Here is a 27,230-nt window from a genome sequence, read left to right on the forward strand (position 1 = left end):
TCTTTTCTCCAGGTGTATGCAGTCTGGCGCTGTCCTCTTTCTTGTTGCTCTTTCAGGATTAGTTGCATGAACCATATTTTCTAATTGTATCCAGTTTTAGGAGGAAGCCTCTGTCTCTCCTCTCACGCTGCCATCTTTTGACCACTCAATTTCCAAGTTAAATCTTTGCCAAGTTGTTTTTTGACTTAAAGAGTGATTGAAGATTGGTAAACACAATTGATAAAGAATATTGTTTTAGTAACTGGTTTAAAGAATAACTAACTTTGATGCAGTGTTTTAATTTCAGATGCTGAGATGTTTGAGTAAGAAATAAACTGCTTATCAGATTTTATTAGGTCTGCTGACCTTTTTTACATTTTCTATAATAATGTGTTCTGATAATAATATAGATATGTCCAATTTTAGGAAAATTAGAGACAGTAAGGTAGCCACTTATGTAAAGGTGAGATTTCTGGCAACTGTAACTGTCTAGAACTTGGCCATAAAATGGAACTTTCTTATGTTGTACCTTTAAAAAAATTAACACTTCTTCTTACATGAAGCATTTGATTTGGCAGAAATTTAGCAAGCTCCTACTAAATAGGAGCTCATCTCCCAGTTAATGTAAATGAATAGGCTGGTAATACATGGTCCCTGCCATCCCTATTAGTTGGGGAGATGTTAGTAAATGCTTACAGTGTCACCCCTCAGCTCAATGTGTATTCATAGTTAACCTTCTTCTTTGTTTTTATTTATTTGAAAGGATCTTTTTTGTGTAGTTTAAGGCTGAAATTTAAATTTCCTAGCCAGTACTTTTCTACACTTAGTTGAATCAGAATAGCTGAAATTCTCATATTACTCTTCTTTACCTATTCTTTTTTAAACAGGCTCTATTCCTCAAATTGGCTAATATATTTTAAAGTTCATGTACTCCCTGTGATGCTAAACTGTTATATTGTGTAGTAACAAAATCAGAGTAGTTTAAAATAATGGAATGGTGGTTTATATTCTACCATATGACTTGTTTTAATAATCATGTTATATTTATATATTTTTCATTGTGTATATGTAAGTGTATCTATCTAGTTTGATGCCTAAAATGTTGTGACAGATTTTTGTCTTCTTGCAACCCTTTGAAGGAGATTCAGATTCTATTTGAAGGACACTTTTCCTGAAGGACATGCATATGATCTGTACTGATATCTTTAAAAAACTGTGGTAGGGTAGACATGTTTTTTGTTATGAGGTGATATTTTCAGTAACTACAGTGATTGGGGTGAAGATTTAGTAATGTATATAACTGTTGAATCACTATGTTGTATACTTGAGACTAGTATAATGTATATCAACTATACTAAATCCTCTTCACTTAACTTAAAATTAAATATGATGTATGATGCAGAAATAATAGAAAGCTTAGTGAGGAGGTAATTTTTGGAACTAATGTAATTGATAGGCAGGTTCTAATTCTCTGATTCAAGTAGAGTCGTCATGAGTCCAGACTCTGAAGCCAGCTGGCTACTTGACTCCCATTTCTACCACTCTCTCAATTTCTTCTCTCTCAAAAAGGAATATTAACAAGTATTTATGAAATAAGGTTGGTGAGTAGATAAATGAATTAATAAGACTGAACACATAGAACAGTGTGTGGCACTTTGTGTTATATTCATGTTAGTATGTATTTTCATTTACTAGTAACATCATTGCAGTGATAGCTCAGTGGTTAATTACCTAAGTCACTTAACTGTCCCTGTGTTTTAGGTCTGTCATAATGTAGAGACTGGGTTCTTTATGACTGTGACTAAGTGGGAGTATGTCAGTCTGTCCTAGATACCGTAGATAGTAATCCATGTATAGTACATTTTCCCTCTCTGATTTTGTTAAGATTTTTGTGCTTGTAGTGCAGCAATACTTTGATAGTATATAGGCTCTGAAAATATTTATGTATGGTAGTTCTAGAGTTCAGTGTCCTGAAACAGTTTTAATCTTTCAAAGTAGATTTTTTTTATTTTTACCAGCTAGTCTTTGCATCACAGGGAAGGCAATGGATGTGCCAGGGCTCCTTATCAGACCAGGTCTCTGGCGTGTGCAGGCTTGCATTCAAGATATTTTCCTAGCAGTTGCTTTTCTCTCTGTTTACATCCTACCCAATCTGATTTCACTTTTATTTCTCTCCAGAAACTCTTAGAAATTCCACCCTTGTTTTCTCCTCTCTCTTGTGGTTCTAAGAATACTGAAACTGTGCATTTTCATTTTATCATTCCTGTCTCTCCTGATATGTTATTGACAGGTTCTTTTGTTGGTCAAGTCATAGTTACAGAATTTTGCAGATTCTATACTTTAAGTAAGATATTCCTCATTAAAGTCAAATAGCAACATATAAACCTTAAAATGATCACTCACTATTCTTAAACATGCATAATTGCATGTAAGTGTCTCCATTGCGGTACTTGCTCTGCATTTTACTTAATCTAATGATTTCTCCCAGTGTTCAGTCCCAGTGTTTCAACTTTAGAGGATAACCCTGCAAATTTGCTGAAACAGTTTCTGGAACATGCTTCTTGCTTTAGATATGCTAATTGTTTTCTTTGGTGACTGTGGGTCAGTTGTTATGTTAGATTTTGCTTTTATTTGGCACATAAATACTGATGTGGGATAAAGAATTTAGTGGGGACATGTTGACATTTTTATTTTATATTATTTTTTAATCTTAGTATTTCTTAGGAAGGTGAATGATAAATACATAACCATGTGGTCTGTAATTACAGGAAGTTTTGCTTTTCTACATATTTGGAGCTGTTTCCCAGGTGGTTTTCTTGCCTTGCAGGAAATCATTTTGCTGCCATGAGTTGTACATGCCTGTCTGTGGCATTCACACTGCTCTTCCTGTTTCGCTCAAGCAGTGGCTATGGCAGCACCTAATTGTGACCAGCAAGCAGCTGCCTGTTGCCTCCAAGTATTAGCAAGCTGGGTCCACTTATGTATGGATCTTTTTCAATAAATATGTTGGAAAATGTTTCGGAGATTTGTAACAATTTGAAAAAGCATTTCCTCCACCTGACTTTATTGTGTGATTACAGCATATAATAGAACATATGCAATATGTGTTAATCCACTGTTCATGTTATTGGTTAGGCTTTTGGTCAGCAATTGGCTATTAATAGCAGTTAGGTTTTTAGGGAGTCAGTAGTTATATGCAGATTTTCAACTGCACAGGAAGTCAGCGCTCCTAATCTCTACGTTGTTCAAGGGTCAGCCAAATATCCCATGTGCTTCTCTCTCCCTTTCTAGTCCAGGCTGGTTTCATCATACAGACATCTCATGGGCAATCATGCTTCCATTCTTTATTTCTGTGCCACCTTCTCAAATCCATTTTGTACATAGTAGCTAGAGTCATCTTTTAAGTTCTGTTCTGCTGAAAGCCCTGGAGTGGCTTTCCAGTATGCTTGGAGTACAATCCCAGCCCCTTCCTGTGGCTCAGATATCTCCTCAGAGTCCTTCTGATAAGTAGGATTTTATTAGATGAAGTTATGTACTGAACAGATATTTAAAGAGTACCTACTATGTGCTGTCATAGTTTATTTGACGAGTTTTAATTAATCAGTGATGTCTGAAAGGAAGTTACTGTTTTGCTGTGTCTGAGGCATGGCTTTATTGCCATCTCAATATATACAGAAATAGCCAAGCAGTCCTCAGTGTGCTTAAATACCAGCAAGAAGCTTCAATCACAGGTATCCATAAGAACAGACTTTGGCAAACATTCTCTACCATCCTGTGTACCTGTTCAGGAAATCTGACTATATTTAGGGATAAATTACCTGGCAAAGCCACGAAATTGTCATGTAGCACCACTGTTTTTATATTAAAAACAAACAGCTGTTTCTAGCCTTCTAATGCCACATTTCATTAAAAAAAATTAGTACAGGAAGATGAGGTATATATACACCAGTTACATTTGGTCATAAAGTGAAAATTTTGTTTAAAGCTAATTTAGTGCCTCATCTTCACAAAACTGTAGCTGAGTAATTTGCTAATTTAATCATTTGCATAATTACTGACTCAGAACATTGAAGACTTCTGACCAGGTTGTTCATTTTTAGGCTTGTTACAATGCAGATAGAATGGTAGTATAAAGATTATAAAATTTTTGTATTTTTTGCTTTGCTTGTTTAGATCTTCATTTTCTTTAAAAACTTTTCTCTTTGATTTTTTGATTTGTTTATTGTTTTAATTTTGGAATCATTAATGTACAATTAGTTGAACAACATTATGGTTACTAGACTCCCCCTATTATCAAGTCCCCTCCACATACCCCATTACAGTCACTGTCCATCAGCATGGTAAGATGCGATAGAATCATTACTTGTCTTCTCTGTATATACTGCCTTTCCCATGTCCCCTCCTGCTACATTGTGTGCTAATCATAATGCCCCCTTTTCCCCCTTATCCCTCCCTTCCCACCCATTCCCCCCAGTCCCTCTCCCTTTGGTAACTGTTAGTCCATTTTTGGGTTCTGTGAGTCTGCTGCTGTTTTGTTCCTTCAGTTTTTTCTTTGTTCTTATACTCCACAGATGAATGAAAACATTTGATACTTGTCTTTCTCCATCCACCTGGCTTATTTGACTGAGCATCATACCCTCTAGCTCCATCCATGTTGTTGCAAATGGTAGGATTTGTTTTCTTCTTATGGCTGAATAGTATTCCATTGTGTATATGTACCACATCTTCTTTATCCATTCATCTACTGATGGACACTTAGGTTGCTTCCATTTCTTGGCTATTGTAAATAGTGCTGCGATAAACATAGGGGTGCATCTGTCTTTTTCAAACTGGGCTGCTGTATTCTTAGGGTAAATTCCTAGGAGTGGAATTCCTGGGTCAAATGGTATTTTTATTTTTAGTTTTTTGAGGAACCTCCATACTGCTTTCCACATGGTTGAACTAATTTACATTCCCACCAGCAGTGTAGGAGGGTTCCCCTTTCTCCACAACCTCACCAACATTTGTTGTTGTTTGTCTATTGGATGGTGGCCATCCTAACTGATGAGAGGTTGATATCTAATTGTGGTTTTAATTTGCATTTCTCTGATGATTAGCAATGTGGAGCATCTTTTCATGTGTCTGTTGGCTATCTGAATTTCTTCTTTGGAGAAATGTCTGTTCAGATCCTCTGCCCATTTTTTAATTGGATTATTTGCTTTTTGTTTGCTGAGGTGCATGAGCTCTTTATATAATTTGGATGTCAACCCCTTATCAGATAAGTCATTTATGAATATATTATCCCATACTATAGATGTCTTTTTGTTCTACTGATGGTGTCCTTTGCTGTACAGAAACTTTTTAGTTTCATATAGTCCCACTTGTTCATTTTTGCTTTTCTTTTCCTTGCCTGGGGAGATATGTTCATGAAGAAGTTGCTCATGTTTATGTCCAAGAGATTTTTGCCTATATTTTTTTCTAAGAGTTTTATGATTACATGACTTACATTCAGGTGTTTGATCCATTTTGAGGTTACTTTTGTGTATGGGGTTAGACAATAATCCAGCATTCTCTTACATGTAGCTGTCCAGTTTTGCCAACACCAGCTGTTGAAGAGGCTGTCATTTCCCCATTGTAATTCATGGCTCTTTTATCGTATATTAGTTGATTGGGTTTATATTATCGTAATCGTATATTATGTATGCTTGGGTTTATATGTGGGCTCTCTATTCTGTTCCACTGGTCTATGGGTCTGTTCTTGTGCCAGTACCAAATTGCCTTGATTACTGTGGCTTTGTAGTAGAGCTTGAAGTCAAGGAGCCTAATCCCCCCAGCTTTATTCTTCCTTCTTAGGATTGCTTTGGCTATTTGGAGTCTTTTGTGGTTCCATATGAATTTTAGAACTATTTGCTCTAGTTCATTGAAGAATGCTGCTGGTATTTTGATAGTGATTGCATTGAATCTGTAGATGACTTTAGGCAGGATGGCCATTTTGATAATATTAATTCTTCCTAGCCAAGAGCATGGGATGAATTTCCATTTATTAGTGTCCTCTTGAATTTCTCTTTAGAGTGTCTTGTAGTTTTCAGGGTATAGGTCTTTCACTTCCTTGGTTAGGTTTATTCCTAGGTATTTTATTCTTTTTGATGCAATTGTGAATGGAATTGTTTTCCTGATTTCTCTCTCTGCTAGTTCATTGTTAGTGTATAGGAATGCAGCAGATTTCTGTGTATTAATTTTGTATCCTGGAACTTTGCTGAATTCAGATATTAGGTCTAGTAGTTTTGAAGTGGATTCTTTAGGGTTTTTTATGTATAATATGTCATCTGCAAACAGGGACAGTTTAACTTCTTCCTTGCCAGTGTGGATGCCTTTTATTTCTTTGTGTTGTCTGATTGCCATGGGTAGGACCTCCAGAACTATGTTGAATAAAACTGGGGAGAGTGGGCATTCTTGTCTTGTTCATGATCTTAAAGGCCAGATTTCAACAAATCATTGTACCTCTCTATCATGCCTGCCCCAGTAGGGTTATATGATACATGAAACTTTCTCTTTATTCTTAATTGCTGCACCCATCCTTGTAATGCATGTCCAGTAAAGTGGGTGCCTTGATCGCTCTCAATCACCTGCGGTCAGCTATAGGCTGCAAAGAGACTCTGTAGGCCCCTCTTGGTGCTTTGCTGATCTGCACAACATACAGGAAAAGCAACCAATAGGCCAGTGTCTGTGTCCACACAAGTCATGGCATACCGATATCCTTCTGATATGGATGGAGGCTCAGTATAGTCTATCTGCCACCTGACAAGGGGTATTGGCCCCTTTACTATTATCCCATGTTGCTGCTGAACTTGGCAGAAGTCCCTCTTAGTTCATACAAGGCACTCCTTCCTGGCTCTGGTGACTTTGTCAAAGGCCAACGGCAAGCCCCACTGATGGGGCTAGAGCCCACATTGTCTTTTGCCCCTCATGCAACAAATGCTGATGTAACCATTGGACTCCATCATAGGCAGGCTTTCCCGCAGCTGGACCAGTGTATCTGCTTCATCATTCCCTGGGGATTGCAAAGGCAAATGGCCAGCCTCATGATCATATATGGTAACAGTCTTAGTCTGACCAGAGGCCCATAAGTCTTGCCACAACTCTTGCCCCCAAAGGGGCTGGTGACCAACCATCCAGTTGGCATGGTACCATGTCGGTAGCCACAGGGCCAAGCCCCAATAGACAGTGCAGACAAGTATAAGGGAGGGCTCCTGGGTGATCATGAGCCATACTACCTGCAATTCAGCCCATTGACTGCGCTTTCCCTCTCCATTCTCCATCCATATTGCCTCAGTCTTAGAATGGGAAGCCACAGCCCTCCACTTCGGGGGCTGCCCACGACTGGAGCCATCTGTATACCAAGCATCTTCTGGTATAGGGGCTTTTCCCTCTTGATAAGGACTCTCAGCTACCAATGGCATAAAAGCAAGTTCTTCCTGCTTTCCACTGGTATACATCACCGGGCCCAGTAAGCATTGGAGTTCTCCACTTAAGGGTCTGGTAAAGAGTGTGCTACTCTGCTGTAAATACGCACCCCATTTGGCCAGTGTAAGCATCTGTGCCATGCCACTCCATGGCCCTAGGGTCCAGTCTCACACCCACCCTAGATAGGTGGTTATTACTTTGGTCAGAGCTGTTCCTGTGATGGGCTTTGTAGCCAGCAAGGCATGGTACACAGCAGCCATTGCTTCTCTCTCAAGGTGTACCAGACCTCTTTTTCTTTCCATAGTTGTGACCAGAATCCAAAAGGTGAGCATGTCTGTTCAGCTGCTGCCAAAGGCCCCATCCATAACCATCTTCGGCTACCTGAACATCTAGTTCACAGAGCCTTGATGAGTCTATTACACCGAAGGCCTGTACAACCTTGACTGCTCACTTAGCAGCAGTAAAAGCAACTGCACCTGTTTCATCCCATTCCCACATGATGCCCTTTCACACCAACCAGTATAAGGGCTTCAGAATTTGTATCAAGTGTGGGATCGACACTCTCCAGTAGCCCCAAAACCTAAAACTCTTGTAATACAGTGGTCTGTAACCACAGTGGTAGGGGTAGGGAAAGCATGGACTTGTCTGTGACTGCTTCTGGGATAACTTTAGTTTTATCCTATCAGACAGCCCCCAAGAACTTTACAGACAAACCAGGTCCCTGAACCTTGGTGCTGTTCTCAGCCCATCCTTTCTCCTGTAGATGTTGTGGCAGTTTAGGAACTGCCCCTTCTACATCTGCAAGAGAATCAGACTTGAGCGTAATATCATCAGTGTAATGATACAGCTGTATTGTTGTGGTTTCTTCCATGGGGCCAGGTCCTGAGCTACAAGTCCATGACAGATGGTGGACTGTGGAGGTATCCCTGTGGAAGGACAGTGAATGTCCACTGCCAACCTTTGCATGTGAAGGCAAACTGTTCCTGACTTTCCTGTAATATGTCAGTAGACAAGAAAGCATTACCAAGACCTACTACATAATGATACATCACTAGTTCATGACTGAGTGTGTCCATAAGGGCTGCTGTAGAGGGGACAGCAGCATGCAAAGGGAGTGTGACTTTATGTAATTCCCTATAATTCATATGCCAGGAGCCATCTGGCTTTTTCACTGGCCACACCAGGGATTTAAAAGGACTATGAGTGGGCTTTATGATGCCCACCTTCTCCAACTCCTGTAGAGTTTCTCTAATTTCTTTGTGTCCCCTGAGCAATTTATACTGCTTAGTATTTGTCACCTGCTGAGGTACAGGCAGAGCTACAGGTGGGTGCATAGCATGTCCCCTCAGAACTGCCTTTACCACATGTACCCTCAGTCTGACCTCACCTGCAGTGGTCTGTAACCACAGGCCCTGCAGGATATCCACTCCCAAAATATATTCAGGGATGGGAGAAATGTACACAGTATATACTCGTTTAGGGCTAAATGCCCTATTCCCAATGGGATTTGGGCTTTTTTCACTCTAATTGCTTTACCCAGTGCAGTCTGTCACAGCAGGGGTCCCAGGAAAACACTCAGTTGCCATAAATCAGAGAACATTCAGCTATTGTGTCCATTAGCACAAGGACCCATTGTACATTCATGGGGGACCATTGAATTGCCAATTCTACCTGTGGCCTCTGGTCCCCACCATGTCCCTCAAAGTGGGGACCTTGACTGCTCCCAGTCAAACCACAATGCCCAATCATCCTGTGGGGGTGAGGGCTCAGGCAGAGCCTAAGTATTGTTCCCTAGGAAGTCTTGCAGGGACACAGGTCTGACATGGGGCTTTGACTCTGGCTTCCTTGTCTTGAACCTCAGTGGCTGGAACTGCTGCTCTGGCTTTAATTGGTGCCTGAGTTCTAACAAGATCCTATTGTGCTGCTCATCAAGTTTTTCTTTCACTACCCCAATCTTTATCAAACCAACCCACATCTGGGTCCTCGAGACCTTCACGGAGCCCTTTGCACCTCTCCTTTCAGTCATACCCATACTTACCTCTGTGCCCTTACTGTTTCAACCTCCCCCAGATCTGCTAAAGTATGAGTAGCCTCACTTATGGGTTGCCCTATTTCAGGGGCAAGGACAGTCACTAGGGGCCCAAAGAGAGGTGAGGGAGCTGTATGGAGCACCAGATTTCTCATTCCTTTGGGGAACAACTCATCAGCACCCTGGGGGTCCTTATTATAGATTTTATATTTTATGCCCAACTCCTGTAACACCTGGTGGAGCTCTGCATACGTTTTCTAGCTAGTAGGTAAGTATGGTAAATCACCTGATTAGACCAAACTGCCCTGACGGCTACTGTCAGCCAATCCAGAAGTTCCTGATTGCCAGAAGTGTGACAGCCACTTTGCAACTGCTGCTGGAGGGAAGGGTGAGTTGTCAGGGAAGCCAGTCTGCTCATTTCAGAACCTCACATAACACTGTTTTCCACCCCCATTCACAGAGACACAAAAGCCATGTAGGCAGGGATTCTGATGGCTTCAGCAGAAACTGAATGCTCATGTCCACCACCAGCTCATCCTGGGTATAGGGGTGAAGCATAGAGTGCTCCACAACCTTGGGAGGGGTGGCTCCTCCCCCTGAGGAGCACGCAGTTGTTGTGTTTTTATTTTCTTGATTACAACAGGGCAGGCCTTTAATACAGGAGAAGCGGGTACCTTGGGTGGTGGCCTTGGCAACAGATCAGCCCTTGGCCCTGCCACCTACCCTCACCCCCCAACACCTCCTCTACCATCTCCAGGGCTGAAGGCACCACTCATTCCTCCCTCTCCCCCATGGCCTCCTGCAACATGGATTCTCTGTCTGCCTCCTCCCTTGCTGCTGCTAACGTATCTTCCAGAACTGCACCCATCTCTCAGTAAGTGTCTCTCTTAAGGGCAACCTATAGGTCATTGCCCAGCTCCTCCAGGCGATGCTGAAGTGTCTCTCTCCTCCATAACCGTTTCCATTATCTCAAGAAAAAGACATTCCACAATCCTGGCTGCGCATGACCACTCATGGCCTCTAAGCAGTCTTCTGTCTCACTGAGGGCTACTTCCACAGCTTCTGCTATCTCCACCCTTCCCCAGTTCTGAGAAAGCATCTCTAGGAGGTGCTTTACCCTAGACCAATTCCCTGCTAGGGGCTCCCCAATTGGAAGCCCCACAGGTAGAGGGCTCCCAGGTGAAGCTGCACCCTCCATTGCTGCAGCCACTGGGGCCTCCCCACCATCTCTAAGGGCAGCCTACCCAAGGGTCGCAACCATGTAAACAGATTTCCGGTTCAGAGATCCTGCCAACTACCCCAGATATAACTCTGGGCAGGGGGAATCTGTCTCCCAGCCTGGGGCAAATTACCTTTGAAACCGAAATCAGTCAAAGGGAGAAATAAAGTGGGAGAAACCCATTTATTGCTTACAAGCAGTTGTCCACTTTTGCTGGCCTGTGTCTCTCATGACCCGGCTACAAAAAGGACCCCCACCCAACCTCTCAGGTCTAGGTATGCCCTCACTCCCTCTTGTAATTATGTATTAATATGGAGATGGACTACTTCTCTTGACCCCTTGGAAACACCTGCTAATATGGAGATGCACTAGGGCCAGGCAAGAGATTGTGGAAATACTGCAGTTTTACCCACAGGGGCGCTTTGCCTTAACTTGTTTCATGTAATCTTTGTATAAGTTTAGGTAAATGTTACTTAAGTATTTCTCTTGTAAGTGATGGAGAGATTTCAATTGCTGTGCTGACCAGTGCTCCTTTAATCAAGCTTTTAAAAATAATTAAGGCTTTAGTCACTGCCTTGTGTTTATTCCCAGAACTACTTTACCAAAAAATTTCAGTGCAGTCTGAAAATTAAGACATTACCACTACCACTGGGTTTATTTCAGTGTTTGTACCTACACAAATATTAGTACAAATTAGTTTTTGTAAAATCTCTCTAATGGAAATTGTTAAAGTGTCTTTATTGCTTAAAGGTGCTGTGACCCCTTTAGATTTCCCATGATCTTCTGTGATTATGTCACATTATGAGAGTAACACTCATACTGTTGAAAGGTGGGGCAGATGGGCAGAAGAGGGGAAGCTGTGCAAGTGACTTTGATTCTTGAAGATGTGAAAATTCATGGGGAAGAACTCACATGATTTACTGTTTAAAGTCTTGGACGCTAAAATTGGTATAATGAGCAGTGCTTTCGTTAAAGATGATGTTGGATGAGCTATTTAGAAGCATCTCCATTACTCCTGCTTAAGCACCAGATTGGTCTTCTGTGTGGAGATGGAGTATTTTAACCAGGTTAATAGTATAACGTACCTGTTTTCTTTTTTTGCTCCCTTTTGATATTTGATTTTTGTAAAAATAAAGTATGCTATGAAATAAAATAGAATTCAGAACAGTAGTATTTAGAATATTTAAAAGATGAAACCATTACTTAATCAAAATTAAGATCGTCTCTACATTTTATTCATTTCTGTTATCTGTCTCACTTGGTAACAAATAATTGCAATGAAGCAGAGATTTAAAGTTTCTATCATGAGATTGGTATTTTCTTCTTTAATTATCTGTGAAGGTTAGAGTTTAAAATCCAGAAGGATCCTTAGAAATCATCTCATTTTTACTTCTTCATTTTTAAATGAAATTTAAAACATAGGATGTTAACTTTTTCTTGCCCAAGTGGCATCCAGGACTTTGACCTTGCCATCTATTGATTATTTGTGGCCACTCCCTATCTCAAGGGGGCGATAAGAGCCAGAATTTGTTATATAGACTTTGAAGCAACCGTGATGATAAAAATAATTTTCCCACACAAACACATGATGATTACTTTATATGTGTTAGTTACATTCAGTTTCATGAATGTGTTAGACACTCAAATTTAGAAGAGAACATTTCTCAGGTTGCTTGTCTAAGTGCTTTTCATGGATCCTGATCTCCTCCTGGTCCCTCATTACACTTGATTTTTTTTTGCCTGCCCTTCTTTCTGCCCTCTCTCTCTGCCCCCTGCCCTTGTCCTTCTCCACCATAGTCTCCCTCCTGCTCTGTGTACCCACTGCACAGCCTTCTCTGGTCTCCCCAGTGTTTGTACCAAGACCCCTGCTGCATATCTTCCCCACTGGACTACCCATGAGGACACTGAAGCCTCTGACTTGCTGGCTGCTGATTTAGCAGCCGGTAAAGCATCAACTGTTGACTCACTGCCAGGTTGGCTTACTGGTTTATATGGCTCTGTGGGAAATGTAGCATATTTTAAATACCTTAAGTTTGCATATTTTATTTTTCACAGTGAACAGAGTATCTGTCAGGCAAGAGCTGCTGTGATGGTTTATGATGATGCCAATAAGAAGTGGGTGCCAGCTGGTGGCTCAACTGGGTTCAGCAGAGTTCATATATATCACCATACAGGCAACAACACATTCAGAGTGGTGGGCAGGAAGATTCAGGACCATCAGGTAAGGGCCTTTTAGATTCTTAAAAGTTATCTAATATTACAGAAGGATTTTGTATATTCAGTAAAATTAAATAGTTGTTTAAAGCTATAGTTAAAATAGTTTCTGGAAAAAACTGGATGTAGGTTTATGTTCCTACCTTTTATGAAGCCTGAATTTAGATGAGGATTTAGAACTAATTGTACAAAAATATAAATATGAAATTTTAAATTACAAACAGTTATTAGATCTTGTGGCCTTCCAAATAACTAGGCTTTGGAATCTAAAGTAAATTTAGGATAAGCAAAAATGTGAAATACCACTTAAGTAGCAGATTGTATGCTTAAGGAATTCATTTCCTGCCAAAGGTATGGTGTATGGGGCTAGAGGTGTAAATAGTTCTGAAAGTGTTGGTAAGTTTATATATGGTAGGAAAATTTTAGGTATTAAGGTTGCTGGAGGAGCTACACTTTCATAATTCATGTCTGGGATGACAACTAAGCTTTTACTAATTCTCTGCTCTGGATTTCTTAGAAGGGTTGACTGGATTATCTGATTACTTGATTTCTTGAGCCTTAATAGATCAGGAGCAGTAAGTAGAAAAAAACATGGATATGGTCTTATTAGCATTAGGCATATACTAACAACCAGCAAGGACTGTTATAGATAGTTTTATAAAATATTTTTGGTACTGGTGAGATAGTGGAATCAACCAATGTTAACACATATGCGGGAATATAGCAGATTTCCAGCTGGGCTTTTACTGAAGAAAGAAGGTAGATCCATAGGTTTCCACTAGGAAATACTATGTATAGTGTATAAACAGATGCTACAACAGCCTGGTGTTTTAGGATGGAGATCATGAACTGGAAATAGCAAGGGACTTAGATTTATCATACATGCATGCAGGGACTATGGGACTCTGAGAGGTTGGTCTTTGAAGTTGATATCTCTGCATAAAGCTAGAACCTTTAGAGGGGCTGCACACCATAAAAAGAAGACTGAGAACAATCCTCATGTTGGCCCAGGTAGGCCCAGGGGTGTTTCTGATTGGGCTGCTTTAGGAGCTTCCTTGAAAATTGGGGGCCTCCTGCTTCACCTACACAGCTCCAGTCAAGAAATTAAGAAATAACCACTTGCAAGCCAGTGAGACTTGGGGGCACTTGGCAAAAACAGATGCAGTGCCCCTCTGGAGAGGAACTTTCATAGGCCTCAGTCAGTCTGCAGAAAGAGCAACTCACTGAATTTAGCAAATTTACCTAAACAGTACAGACTCTTCCAGCCTGCCCTTCTTTCTGCCCTCTCTCTCTGCCCCCTGCCCTTGTCCTTCTCCACCATAGTCTCCCTCCTGCTCTGTGTACCCACTGCACAGCCTTCTCTGGTCTCCCCAGTGTTTGTACCAAGACCCCTGCTGCCCAAGGTGTGCTGAGTGCTTTCTCTCCTCTTTGTCACCGGAAATTTCTGTCCCAGCAGTGAGTTAGACCAGAGACAGATCAAATATTCCTTAAGATGCTGTTATAGAGAAGGAAAGAAAACTCAACAACTTATAAACTTTGCAGAAATTGTTGAATGTTTTTAGCACAACATTCCAAAGTAGTAGCTGTAACAGAAAGTGTAAATATTGGGTAAATCTTATGAGATCATCAGCTATATAAAACTAATAGTAATGTTTTATGGGGTTTAAAATACACATAGAATTAAAATGCCTGATAAAAATAGCACAGCGGTCCCAGAACGGGCAAGGGATTTCTGGTGTTACTGGAGGTAAAGTATTGTAAATACCTGTGTCATTGAGGGAAAGGAAAAGTACTAGTTTTTATTTGTGTTTGGTAAATTTAAGATACCTGTTGTAATCTCTAGGGCAACCACTGGAACAGTGGAAACACATACCGAGCAAGCAAATAGGGAAATAATAACTCTAAAAGAGGGTATGATTGCTTTAGACCCAAATTTATATATAATTTGCATTAAGTGTAAATGACTAAACACTCCACTTAAAAGCAGAGACTGGCAGATGGGATAAATAATATTGATAAAATTGTAGCTGCAAACAAAGGACTGGGAATAGCTAAAGCAGTGTTGAAGAATGACAAAGGACACACTCTAGTGGCTGTCAAGGCTTACTGTAAAGCTACAATGATTAGGATACTGTAATGTTTGCTCAGATTGGCATATTGACCAGCAGAACAAAATAGAACTGTTTAGACACTTGATTTATGAAAAAGACAAGCCTGCAGCACAGCTGATAGAGAGATGCTGGACCAACTGGACAGCCATGTGGAAATAAGAGGGAAACTGAAACCTTGTTTTCACACCATGGGCACGAATCAGTTCCTGCTGGATTGGAGATGTGAATATGAACGTTATAATACAGTTTCTATAAGATAATATTGTCATGACCTTGAGATTGAGAAACAAACAGGTCATAAAAAGCATTAACTGTAGAGGAAAAGGTTGCTGATTGGGAATGAATAAAAGTTAAAAACTTTTGTTCATGAAAAGATACCATGAAGAGTGAAAAGGCAAGGCACAGAATGGGAGAAGATACTGCAACACAGATACCCAACAGTGGGATAATACCTCGGATTCATGATGGACTCTTAAAAATCAATAAAAAAGATGGACAACTCAGTAGAAAAATGGTCAAGAGAATTAAGTTAAGCAGGTATTCATAAATGAAGATACTCAGCCATTAAAGCATGAAGTACTAAATATCCTTAGTAATCAGGGAAATGCAAGCTAGACCCACAATGTAGTATTCATACCCATCAGAATTACCAAAATAAAGACACACAATACCTACTGTAGCATGGTGAATGTAAGCTTTTGTATGCTGCTGTGAAAGTGACACTGATTGACCAGTTTGGAAAGCTAGGCATAGTTTCTACTGCAGTTGAACACAGTGTGGCCTGTGACAATTCCACTATGGATGTATGCCCAACAGAACCATGTGCCTGTAAGTCAATCGACATTTTTTAGGATGCTCAAAATGTCACTGTTTTTAATAGCCCCAAACTGCAAATAACCCAAATGCTCACTAATGAGAGAGAATGGGTAAATAAACATGATTTATACAATGGAATGCCATAAAGGAATGAAAAAGAATAAACCACAGTTATGTGCAACAAATAGATGACTCATAAACAGTTTTGAGGGAAAGAGGGCAAATGTACATTACAATACATATTATCTAGTAACATTTATAATAAAATTCCAAAACCTGCAAAACCAGGATGCTAGAGTGTGGCTTTTGGGAGGTGGGAGGAGTTACAAAGGTAGTTTCTGGTGTTGACATTCTATTTCTTGGTCAGAGTTTGGCTTCATGGGAACAGTCACTGAGATATATGTTTATGTTCTGTAGACTTTTTGAATTTGTAATACTTCAATAAACACATTAAGATGTATTTAGTGAGGGATATAGATTGTTTTTTGTTTTCTGGTTTCCGTTTTAAGGCCTGGCCTTTGTAACCATTAGACAACTCAACTCCCATCAGACTGTTAACTTTGCAGATTCGTTTTACCCTCAATAATTGTTTTAGCTAATTTATGCCATGGTCTGTCAGAAGCAGTTTAAATGTATATATCCAATTAGGATTTGTTGACTTTTGCTAGTTAGTAGCTTGACTTTACAGAGTATTACTGTCTTTTAGGTCGTGATAAATTGTGCCATTCCTAAAGGGTTGAAGTACAATCAAGCTACGCAGACTTTCCACCAATGGCGAGATGCTAGACAGGTGTATGGTCTCAACTTTGGCAGCAAAGAGGATGCCAATGTCTTCGCAAGTGCCATGATGCATGCCTTAGAAGTGTTGAATTCACAGGAAACAGGTACAGTGTCCGTGGCTTACTTGTTCTCTTGAACTGAAGTGCCATATCTATGTTAAAGCAAATCTTTTCTTGACCAATTTTTAAATCATATATGTAGTTGAAGTAATTCTTTAATTTCTGTTGTTTTCTACAACAATGTGAGCTTTTGTTTGTTGATAATAAACATATAGTCTAGAAGAATAGTCTTATGAGATTGGTGAGTTGGTAGTTTTTTAACTGTCCTTTGAAGTTACTGTCTACACCCTGCTCTAAGAACCACAAGTCTTTTTGCCAGGACATGAGGCCCAGAGAATATGCAGTGGACAGAAATTGTGCATGTTTATCATCATCTCACTTTTTATGAAAAAAACATGTTTTCTGAAACACATTTTTTAAGACACTGCCAAACCCCATGAATTTCATTCAAGTAGGACTAGGTCGCCTTCATCCGAGTAGATAAAAATTTGATTCTAAAAGTTGTTTAAAGATTATTTGGAGGGCCCTCAGGTGCTACAAGCTGTGAACTGCATCTCCTCTGACACTACGTGGTTAGAAGGATATATAGAAATTTACTGCTTAAAAACCCAGGATTTAAATCTGTATGTATGTATGTCAGAGATGAGCTCTGTTTTTGTTTAAAAGATAGAAAGTAAAATATACCAAATGTGTGTTTATTTCTTTAGGGAGACAGGTTTTATAGTCAGAAAATTAATGTTATACATAAAACAATACAAATATGATTACTTTTGCCTTTGTTGTATATTTAGTAGTGATCTTGATATAAATGTGCTAAGTAATAGGAGACAGGACATATATAATCAGATTAAAATTTGATATTTTGCTTAAAGTACAGAATTTCAAAACCTGTTAAATAGGTAGGTTATTTTATTTATACTTTGCTCTATTCTAAAAAAGGATTGAAACATCTAGTTCATGTGTTAGTTTATTTCAAATATGAATTTCAAAGCAAGCAAACATTTTGGAATCTTGCCAAAAATATGCTGTTATACCTACAGATAGTTTATATTAAAGCTTCTTTTGAGGAAATTAATATCTCTATAAATAATTTGTACATAGCTCTCATATCTGTTTTGAGAAACCACTGGAAGTTCTCCTGTGTTGTCAGTAAGTTCAGAAAAATAGCTTAGAAAAGTCTGCTTTGTATGTTCAGCTTGTATGTAGATCATCTCTCCCCCAGGTCACCATACTTTTCTTGAGGCATCAGTATTTCTACAACATTCTGTTGCAGGTATAGAATTGCTTTTTGGTCCCATTGGTTTTACTATAAGGAAGAAACTAGAATCGTAGCTCTCAGTATCTTATTAAATAGGTCAACTACATAATAAATAATTAAAGTACCAAAGTTAAACGAGTATGTGTATCACAGTAACATTTGGCTTCCCCATGTTTGGGACAAACTTGTGTTATTTTTATTTCTAAATCTTCAAAAGAGTATCTGTTGATATTCAGAACTAAATGTTAGTAACTTAAAGTGGTTAAAATTGTTGTTGTTCATCTTGTCATCAATTTTTTTTTTAAACCAAATGGAAAGGAATGTTTTTATCAGTACATGGTCATACAGGTTGCCTTCAAAATGCAAGTGCTAATTAATGTTTTTCCTTCTGATCTTGATCTTTTGAAATTAATGAGTCTGAATATGGAGAGACTCAATTACATTCTATGTCATAAAAGTAGTTGCCACATTGTAAAGTTTGGCAAATGGGAACATCGTCCATCATCTCACTACAGAAGCATTTAGGTAAGGCAAAGAAAAGTTAATAGATTCTTCTCAGATTGTTTTGAAACTTTATTCTCCTCTCTGTTGCAATCTCAACTCCTAGAGCATGGGCTGGGGAAGGAGAGCCAGTGGAAGTACTGGTCCCCTAGCCATCACCTTGTGTCATGGCCCATGCCATAGTTAGAAGAGCTTTGGTTCTGTAGCTTTTTCAACAGAGAAAACGAAGTGTATAAAATGATTGATGTTCTTGATAGTCAGACTTACGTAGAAGGTGACCATTTTCATAAATTATTATAGTTAAACATTGATTTCTGATGTGTGATGGCATTAATTGGCTTGGAAGTGGAGGCAGGGTGATTTAGATTCTAAGAATCAGAAGTGTTCTTTGGAAAGGATGTAATTTTTCCCATAGATCTCCAAAGTAAGGTAAAAATGTTCCCCACCCCAGTATACTAGTTGAGTGGGCCCCTCCCATTCACCTAGACAAACAAACCCTATAATGTCACTCTTGTCTTGAACAGAGCTTCACTCAGCTTTTTGCGTGGGGTTCACAGCCAGTTCCTCGCTACAACCATCTATTGTCTTCCCTCCAGAACCAAGTTGAAAGAACCTAACTTGCATGTCCCCTCCCCAAGCAGACAGTGTGCCCCATAAATCTGATCAGAAGCAAAAGAAACAAACTTAATCATAAAGATAAAGCAACTACAGATAACAAACAGTCTTACCTACTTAATGTTTTACTTTTTAAAACCACTTTTCCTTACTGAATACTTCTGTTTATTTTTGTGCTTGTTGGGTGTTAATGCCAGTATTATTCATTGATTATCAATTAATTCTTCTTAATGATTTTCAGACTTAAAGTTATGGACATCTTTATTCAAGCAGTCTTTTTCAGGGGCTCAGTGCATATACAGACCAGAAAAAAATGGAGCTTCTCTGATTAATGTGAGACATTGGGGCCCATAGGCACAGAGGCATCTATAGGGTTCTCCAGAGCAGAATTTGAAATTTACTAGTCCATCTTTTTTGCCAAAATGAATAATAACATAGTTCTCCCTTCCTCTCTCTCTTACCCTCCAAGTCCTCAAAACATTTTTTTTAATTAAGAAAAAAGAGCTTTCTTTGGGGCAAGTCATACTGACCTTTCCAAGGTGCTCTGTCTGTTTAATATTTCCAATTCTTCTATGAAAAGGGTGGGTGGCAGGAATGTTTGCCTTTATTTTGCTTTTAGCTTGTTCTACAGTGTGTTATATTTGGAATTAAAAAAACACAAATCACATGTTCTCACATTTTCGAAAGAGCTGAATTAGTGTTCTCCCTTTTATAGCAAATGCTAGTTTATCTGTTTCCTTCATCTAGTGGACATGGGTTCAATTTTAAACAAGTACATTCAAAATGCATTATCAAGACTGATATTTTTTATTTCTCTATTATTTATCAAGTGCTTCTTGCAGATAATAGTTATAGATTATATAAAATATAAAGTCAATCCTTGTGATGATTGGAGGAGGTAAATTTTTACCAAAATTTTAACTGTTTTTGAGAAAGGTCTAAGTCATTTGAAAATGGCATAATTTTTTAAGTCCAGTTTTTAAAAAAGGAAAATCATATGCATAGCCAGTAAGAATACTCTGCTTTTGTTCTGTAACTTTTTTTTTACTGGGTTATCGTTGATATACAATCTTATATTAGTTTCAAGTATATGACACAGTGGTTTAGCAGTTATCCACATTCTTAAGTCCTCACTGTCTCTAGTGCAATTACCGTCTGTCATCAGAGGAAGTTGTTACTGAATCATTGGTTATATTCTCTGTGCCTTGCTGTGACTTTCTTTTTATGCAACCGTCTTAGAGATCTCAGTATGCTAGTACATGTAGATCTACTTTCCTTCTTTTTTAACTCCATACAGAATTCCACAGTGAGACTATACTGTAGTGATTTAGCCACATCTCTACAGAGGGACAGGTAGTTTGTGATCTTCTGCTACTGTAAACATTGCTGTAAGGAAGATCTTCATAGAAGCCAATGCCATTCTTTTTCAAGAACGCAGGTCTTTTTTATGTTCCTTTTCTTTTATTAATCCTACACTATCCACACAATCATCAAGGTGGTCCTCCCTGCCACAGTTTGCATAAGCAAGTTCTTATACCTGTTGTCTCTCCTGGATTAAAACAATTTTTTGGGAGAGAGAATTAAAGATGGCGGCATGAGAGGTGAAACAGAGGCTTCCTCCTAAAACTGCATATAATATGAAAATAAAATTAATACAACTAACCCTAAGAGAGAAACACGAAAGAGGACTGCACCAGACTGCATACACCTGGAGAAAAGAGCAGACCTCACGCAACAGGATAATGTACCAAAGCAGTGGCCCGGTGGGACCCAAGCCCCTCCCCCACCCCAGCTCACTGGCAGGAGGAAGAGAAACTGAGCAGGGAGGGAGTGGATGCCTGGAACTGCTAAATACCTAGCTCTGGAGATCTGCTCTGGGAGCACAAACCTACATTTCATGGTGCTTTCATCATACTCTCATGATTATGGGGTTGAAAAGCTGGGACAGGCGGAGTTCCTGGGGAGACTGGGAATTCCGGCTGCTTGTGGAAAGCAGGGATCCGTATCTGGCTGCTCTAGGACAAAAGCTTATACCTGAGTGCTCAGCCCACTGGTTAAGGCAGTGGAGGCAGGCACAGCAGGGAAGCAGGACTCTTTCCTACCCCCAGGCACCAATCCCACTCCCCTGCAACCCCTGATATTGCTTCAGGGGCTGAGCTGCTCCAGAGAGTAGAGCTTCTGGACACTAGAGGGAGCCATAAACAAATATGAAACGCCAAAGGAACCTGGTCCAGAGTAAAATTATTAATACAACTCCCGAGAAAGATTTAAATGACATGGACCTTGTGACTCTTCCTGCAAGGGAGTTCAAAATAAAAATCATTAACATGCTAATGGAGGTACAGAAAGATATCCAAGAACTCAGGAATGAATTGAAGTCAGAGATCCAATCATTGAAGAACACAATGGAGGGTATTAAAAGCAGGTGGATATGGTGGAGGAGACAGTAAATGAAATAGAAACCAGAGAAGAGGAATACAAAGAAGCTGAGGCACAGAGAGAAAAAAGGATCTCTAAGAATGAAAGAATATTGAGAGAACTGTGTGACCAATCCGAATGGAACAATATTTGCATTACAGGGATACCAGAAGAAGAATAGGGAGAAAAAGGGATAGAAAGTATCTTTGAGGAGGTAGTTGCTGAAAACTTCCCCTATCTGGGGAAGAAGATAGTCTCTCAGGCCATGGAGGTGCACAGATCTCCTAACACAAGGGACCCAAGGAGGAAAACACCAAGACATATAGTAATTAAAATGGCAAAGATCAAGGATAAAGACAGACTATTAAAAGCAGCCAGAGACAGAAATAAGATCACATACAATGGAAAGCCCATTAGGCTAACAGCAGACTTCTCAGCAGAAACCTTACATGCCAGAAGAGAGTAGCATGATGTACTTAATGCAATGAAGCAGAAGGGCTTGGAACCAAGATTATTTTATCTGGCAAGATTATCACTTAAATTTGAAGGAAGGATTAAACAATTTCCAGATAAGCAAAAGCTGAGAGAATTTACCTCCCACAAACCATCTCTACAGTCTATTTTGGAGGGACTGCTATAGATGGAAGTGTTCCTAAGGTTTAATAGCTGTCACCAGAGGTAATAAAACCACAGTAAAGAAAGTAGAACAGCTAATTATTAAGCAAGTGCAAAATTAAATTAACTATCCCCAGAGTCAATTAAGGGATAGACAAAAAGAACAGAATATGATACCTAATATATAAAGAATGGAGGAGGAAGAAAAAGGAGGAGAAAAAGAAAAGAACCTTTAGATTGTGTTTATAACAGCATATTAAGTGAGTTAAGTTAGACTCTTAGATAGTAAGGAAGTTAAACTTGAACCTTTGGTAACTACTAATCTAAAGTCTGCGATGGCAATAAGTACATACATATCGATAATCACCCTAAATGTAAATGGACTAAATGAACCAATCAAAAGACATAGAGTCATTGAATGGATAAAAAAACAAGACCCATCTATATGCTGTCTACAAGAGACTCACTTTAAACCCAAAGACATACACAGACTAAAAGTGAAGGGATGGAAAAAGATAATCCATGCAACTAATAGAGAGAAAAAAGCAGGAGTTGCAGTACTTGTATCAGACAAAATAGACTTCAAGACAAAGAAAGTCACAAGAGACAAAGAAGGACATTACATAATTATAAAGGGGTCAATCCAACAAGAAGATGTAACCATTGTAAATATCTATGCTCCCAATACAGGAGCACCTACATATGTGAAACAAATACTAACTGAATTAAAAGGGGAAATAGAATGCAATGCATTCATTCTAGGAGACTTCAACACTCCACTCACTCTGAAGGACAGATCAACCAGACAGAAAATAAGTAAGGAGACAGAGGCACTGAACAACACATTAGAACAGACGGACCTAACAGACACCTACAGAACTCTACACCCAAACGCAACAGAATACACATTTTTCTCAAGTGCACATGGTACATTTTCAAGAATAGATCATATACTAGGCCACAGAAAGAGCCTCAGTAAATTCAAAAAGATTGAAATTGTACCAACCAGTTTCTCAGACCACAAAGGTATGAAACTGGAAATAAATTACGCAAAGAAAATGAAAAATCCCACAAATACATGGAGAATTCACAACACGATCCTAAATAACCAGTGGATCGATGACCTAATAAAAACAGAGATCAAACTATATGGTGACAAATGACAACAATTCAACACCACAAAATCTGTGGGACGCAGCCAAGGCTGTGCTAAGAGGAAAGTATATTGTAATACAGGCCTACCTCATATAAGCAGTCTAAACTCACAATTAATGAAACTAGACAAAGAAGAACAAATGAGGCCCAAAGTCAGTAGAAGGAGTGACATAATAAAGATTAGAGCAGAAATAAATAAAATCGAGAAGAACAAAGCAATAGAAAGAATCAATGAAAGAAAGAGCTGGTTCTTCAAGAAAATAAACAAAATAGATAAACCCATAACCAGACTTATCAAGAAAAAAAGAGAGTCTACATGCATAAACAGAATCAGATATGAGAAAGGAAAAATCACTACAGACATGACAGAAATAGAAAGAATTGTTAGAGAATACTATGAAAAATTATATGCTAACAAACTGGATAACCTAGAAGAAATGGACAACTTCCTAGAAAAATACAACCTTCCTAAGCTGACCAAGGAAGAAAGAGAAAATCTGAACAGAGTAATTACCAGCAATGAAATAAAACTGGTAATCAAAAAACTACCTAAGAAAAAGAACCCCTGTACCAGATGGCTTCACCGCTGAATTTTATCAAACATTTAGTGAAGACCTATTACCCATCCTCCTTAAAGTTTTCCAAAGAGTAGAAGAGGGAATACTTCCAAACTCATTCTATGAGGCCAGCATCACTCTAATACCAAAACCAGGCAAAGACACCACAAAAAAAGAAAATTACAGACCAATATCTCTGATGAACATAGATGCAAAAATACTCAACAAAATATTAGCAAACCAAATAAAAAATACATCAAAAAGATCATCCATCATGATCAAGTGGGATTTATGCCAGGGATGCAAGGATGGTACAAAATTTGAAAATCCATCAACATCATCCACCACATCAACAAAAAGAAGGACAAAAACTACATGATCATCTCCATAGATGCTGAAAAAGCATTTGACGAAGTTCTACATCCATTCATGATAAAAACTCTCAACAAAATGAGTATAGAGGGCAAGTACCTCAACATAATAAAGGCCATATATGACAAACCCACAGCCAACATCATACTTAACAGCGAGAAGCTGAAAGCTTTTCCTTGAAGGTCAGGAACAAGAGAAGGATGCCCACTCTCCCCACTTCTATTCAACATAGTACTGGAGGTCCTAGCCATGGCAATCAGACAACACAAAGAAATAAAAAGCATCCAGATTGACAAGGAAGAAGTCAAACTGTCCCTGTTTGGAGATGACATGCTATTGTACATAAAAAACCCTAAGGAATCCACCCCTAAACTAATAGATCTAATTCTGAATTCAGCAAAGTTGCAGGATATAAAGTTAATACACAGAAATCTGTGGCATTCCTATATACTAACAATGAACTAGCAGAGAGAGAAATCAGGAAAACAATTCCATTCACAACTGCATCAAAAAGAATAAAATACCTGGGAATAAGTCTAAGGAAGTGAAAGACCTATACCCTGAAAACTACAAGCACTCTTAAGAGAAATTAAAGAAGATACCAATAAACGGAAACACATCCCGTGCTCATGGATAGGAAGAATTAATGTTGTCAAAATGGCCATTCTGCCTAAAGCGATCTATAGATTCAATGCAATTCCTATCAAAATACCAAGAGCATTCTTCAATGAACTAGAGAAAATCGTTCTAAAATTCATATGGAACCACAAAAGACCTCGAATAGCCAAAGCAATTCTGAGTAGGAAGAATAAAGCTGGGGGCATTATGCTCCCCAACATCAAGCTCTACTACAAAGCCACAGTACTTAAGAAAATTTGGTACTGGCACAAGAACAGACCCATAGACCAATGGAACAGACTAGAGAGCCCTGATATAAACCCACCATATATGGTCAATTAATATACTATAAAGGAGCAATGGATATACAATGGGGAAATAACAGCCTCTTCAACAGCTGGTGTTGGCAAAACTGGACAGCTGTATGCAGGAGAATGAAACTGAATCATTGTTTAACCCCATACACAAAAGTAAACTTGAAATGGATTAAAGACTTGAATGTAAGTCATGAAACCATAAAACCCTTAGAAGACGACATAGGCAAACATCTCCTGAATATAAGCATGAGCAACTTCTTCCTGAATGCATGTCCTTTAGCAAGGGAAACAAAAGCAAAAATGAACTCGTGGGACTATTCAAACTAAAAAGTTTCTCTACAGCAAAGGACACCATCAGCAGAACAAAAAGGAATCCTACAGTATGGGAGAATACATTTGTAAATGACATATCTGAGAATGGGTGGACATCCAAAATATATAAAGAGCTTACACTCCTCAAAACCCAAAAAGGAAATAATCCAATTAACAAATGGGCAGAGAATATGAAGAGACGGTTCTCCAAAGAAGAAATTCGGATGTCCAACACACACATGAAAAGATGCTCCACATCACTAATCATCAGGAAAATGCAAATTAAAACCACAATGAGATATCACTTCACACCAATGAGGATGGCCAGCATCAAAAAGACTAAGAACAACCCATGCTGGCGAGGATGCGGAGAAAGGGGAACCCTCCTACAGTGCTGGTGGGAATGTAAGCTAGTTCAACCACTGTGGAAAGCAATATGGAGGTTCTTCAAGAAACCAAAAATAGAAATACCATTTGACCCAGAAATCCCACTCCTTGGAATTTACCCAAAGAATACAAGTTCTCAGATTCGAAAAGACATATGCACCCCTATATTTATCACAGCACTTTTTACAATAGCCAAGATATGGAAGCAATCTAAGTGTCCATCAGTAGATGAATGAGTAAAGAAGATGTGGTACATATACACAATGGAATACTATTCGGCAGTAAGAAAGAAACAGATTCTACCATTTGCAACCACATGGATGGAACTGGAGGACATTATGCTCAGTGACATAAGCCAGGTGGAGAAAGACAAATGCCAAATGATTTCCCTCATTTGTGGAGTATAACAATTAAGCAAAACTGAAGGAAGAAAATAGCAGCAGACTCGGAGACTCCAAGAATGAACTATTGATTACAAAAGAGGAGTAGTGTGGGAGGGTGGATGGGGAGGGATGGAGAAGGGGATTGAGTGGTATTATGTTAGTACACATGGTGTAGGGGATCACGGGAAGAACAGTTTAGCACAGAGAAGGCACATAGTGGATCTGTGGCTTCTTACTGCAGTGATGGACAGTGACTGCATTGGGGTATGGGTGGGGACTTGATAATATGGGTAAATGTAGTAACCACATTGTTTTTCATAAATGTAGTAACCACATTGTTTTTCATGTGAAACCTTCATAAGAGTGTATATCAATCATACCTTAATAAAAATAAGTTTAAAAAAATTTTTGTTTTAATCAACCAAGATTAAGCATACCTTGTGAGAGTAAAACCTGAAAATACTTTTGCCATTAGCTAAGGCTGCTTTTGCTAAACTTTACATCTGTTGCAAATGAGAAAAGATATAGTCATTGAAATTTTTTAAGGTATTTTACGTAAATATAAGTGCTGAGATTCATTTTTTTCTTAGAAAATAATTTATCTTGATGCACCTTCCAATACGAGCATTGGTGTGAATTTCATCTCAACATTTTCTTAATCTTTTAAAGGTGTTTTAGAGTTAATTGAAGTTTTTTAAATCTCAAAAAGTTTCTGGGATCCCTTCATATTTATAGTGACACTTTTATTTTCAGACTTCCAGATTGCCAGTATTCACTGGAGCAGTATTAAGGTTGTATCACAAAAACCATCAAACATGTTTTGAGCAAAGGTACTGTGCCTAGGTACTGAGAGTAACACAAGGGGATAAGGCCCATCCTTTGCTGCAGCTGGGCTGGAGCTGTTAGAAACAAGGTCAGCATAACTAGAAGCAGTTTGTGGAATGTGAACCACATGTGCAGCAGGCCTTGGGAATACCTAAGAAAATTCCAGGGTCAAGGAGAGTTTTGAAGAAAGACGATGCTTGCTGTATTTGCAGAATGAGTAGGTCCCAGCCGTGATTGAACCTTCTAG

General features: G+C 39.0%; 1 protein-coding gene across 11 annotated transcripts in view; it reads left to right on the forward strand.

Annotated features, from left to right (window-relative positions):
* ENAH (ENAH actin regulator) overlaps positions 1 to 27,230 on the forward strand; it is a 180,387-nt gene that overhangs the window by 78,008 nt on the left and 75,149 nt on the right. For 10 of the 11 annotated variants that reach the window (XM_073216649.1, XM_037008871.2, XM_073216655.1 and 7 more), the window contains exons 2-4: positions 10,209 to 10,325; positions 12,726 to 12,891; positions 16,518 to 16,695. In XM_073216649.1, coding sequence (XP_073072750.1) covers positions 10,209 to 10,325; positions 12,726 to 12,891; positions 16,518 to 16,695 — 461 coding nt within the window. The remainder of the gene's footprint in view (positions 1 to 10,208; positions 10,326 to 12,725; positions 12,892 to 16,517; positions 16,696 to 27,230) is intronic. The other variant, XM_073216651.1, reaches the window with a different exon arrangement.

The sequence above is a fragment of the Manis javanica genome, chromosome 11 (genome assembly GCF_040802235.1).
Source record: "Manis javanica isolate MJ-LG chromosome 11, MJ_LKY, whole genome shotgun sequence".
Classification (NCBI taxonomy): Eukaryota; Metazoa; Chordata; class Mammalia; order Pholidota; family Manidae; genus Manis; species Manis javanica.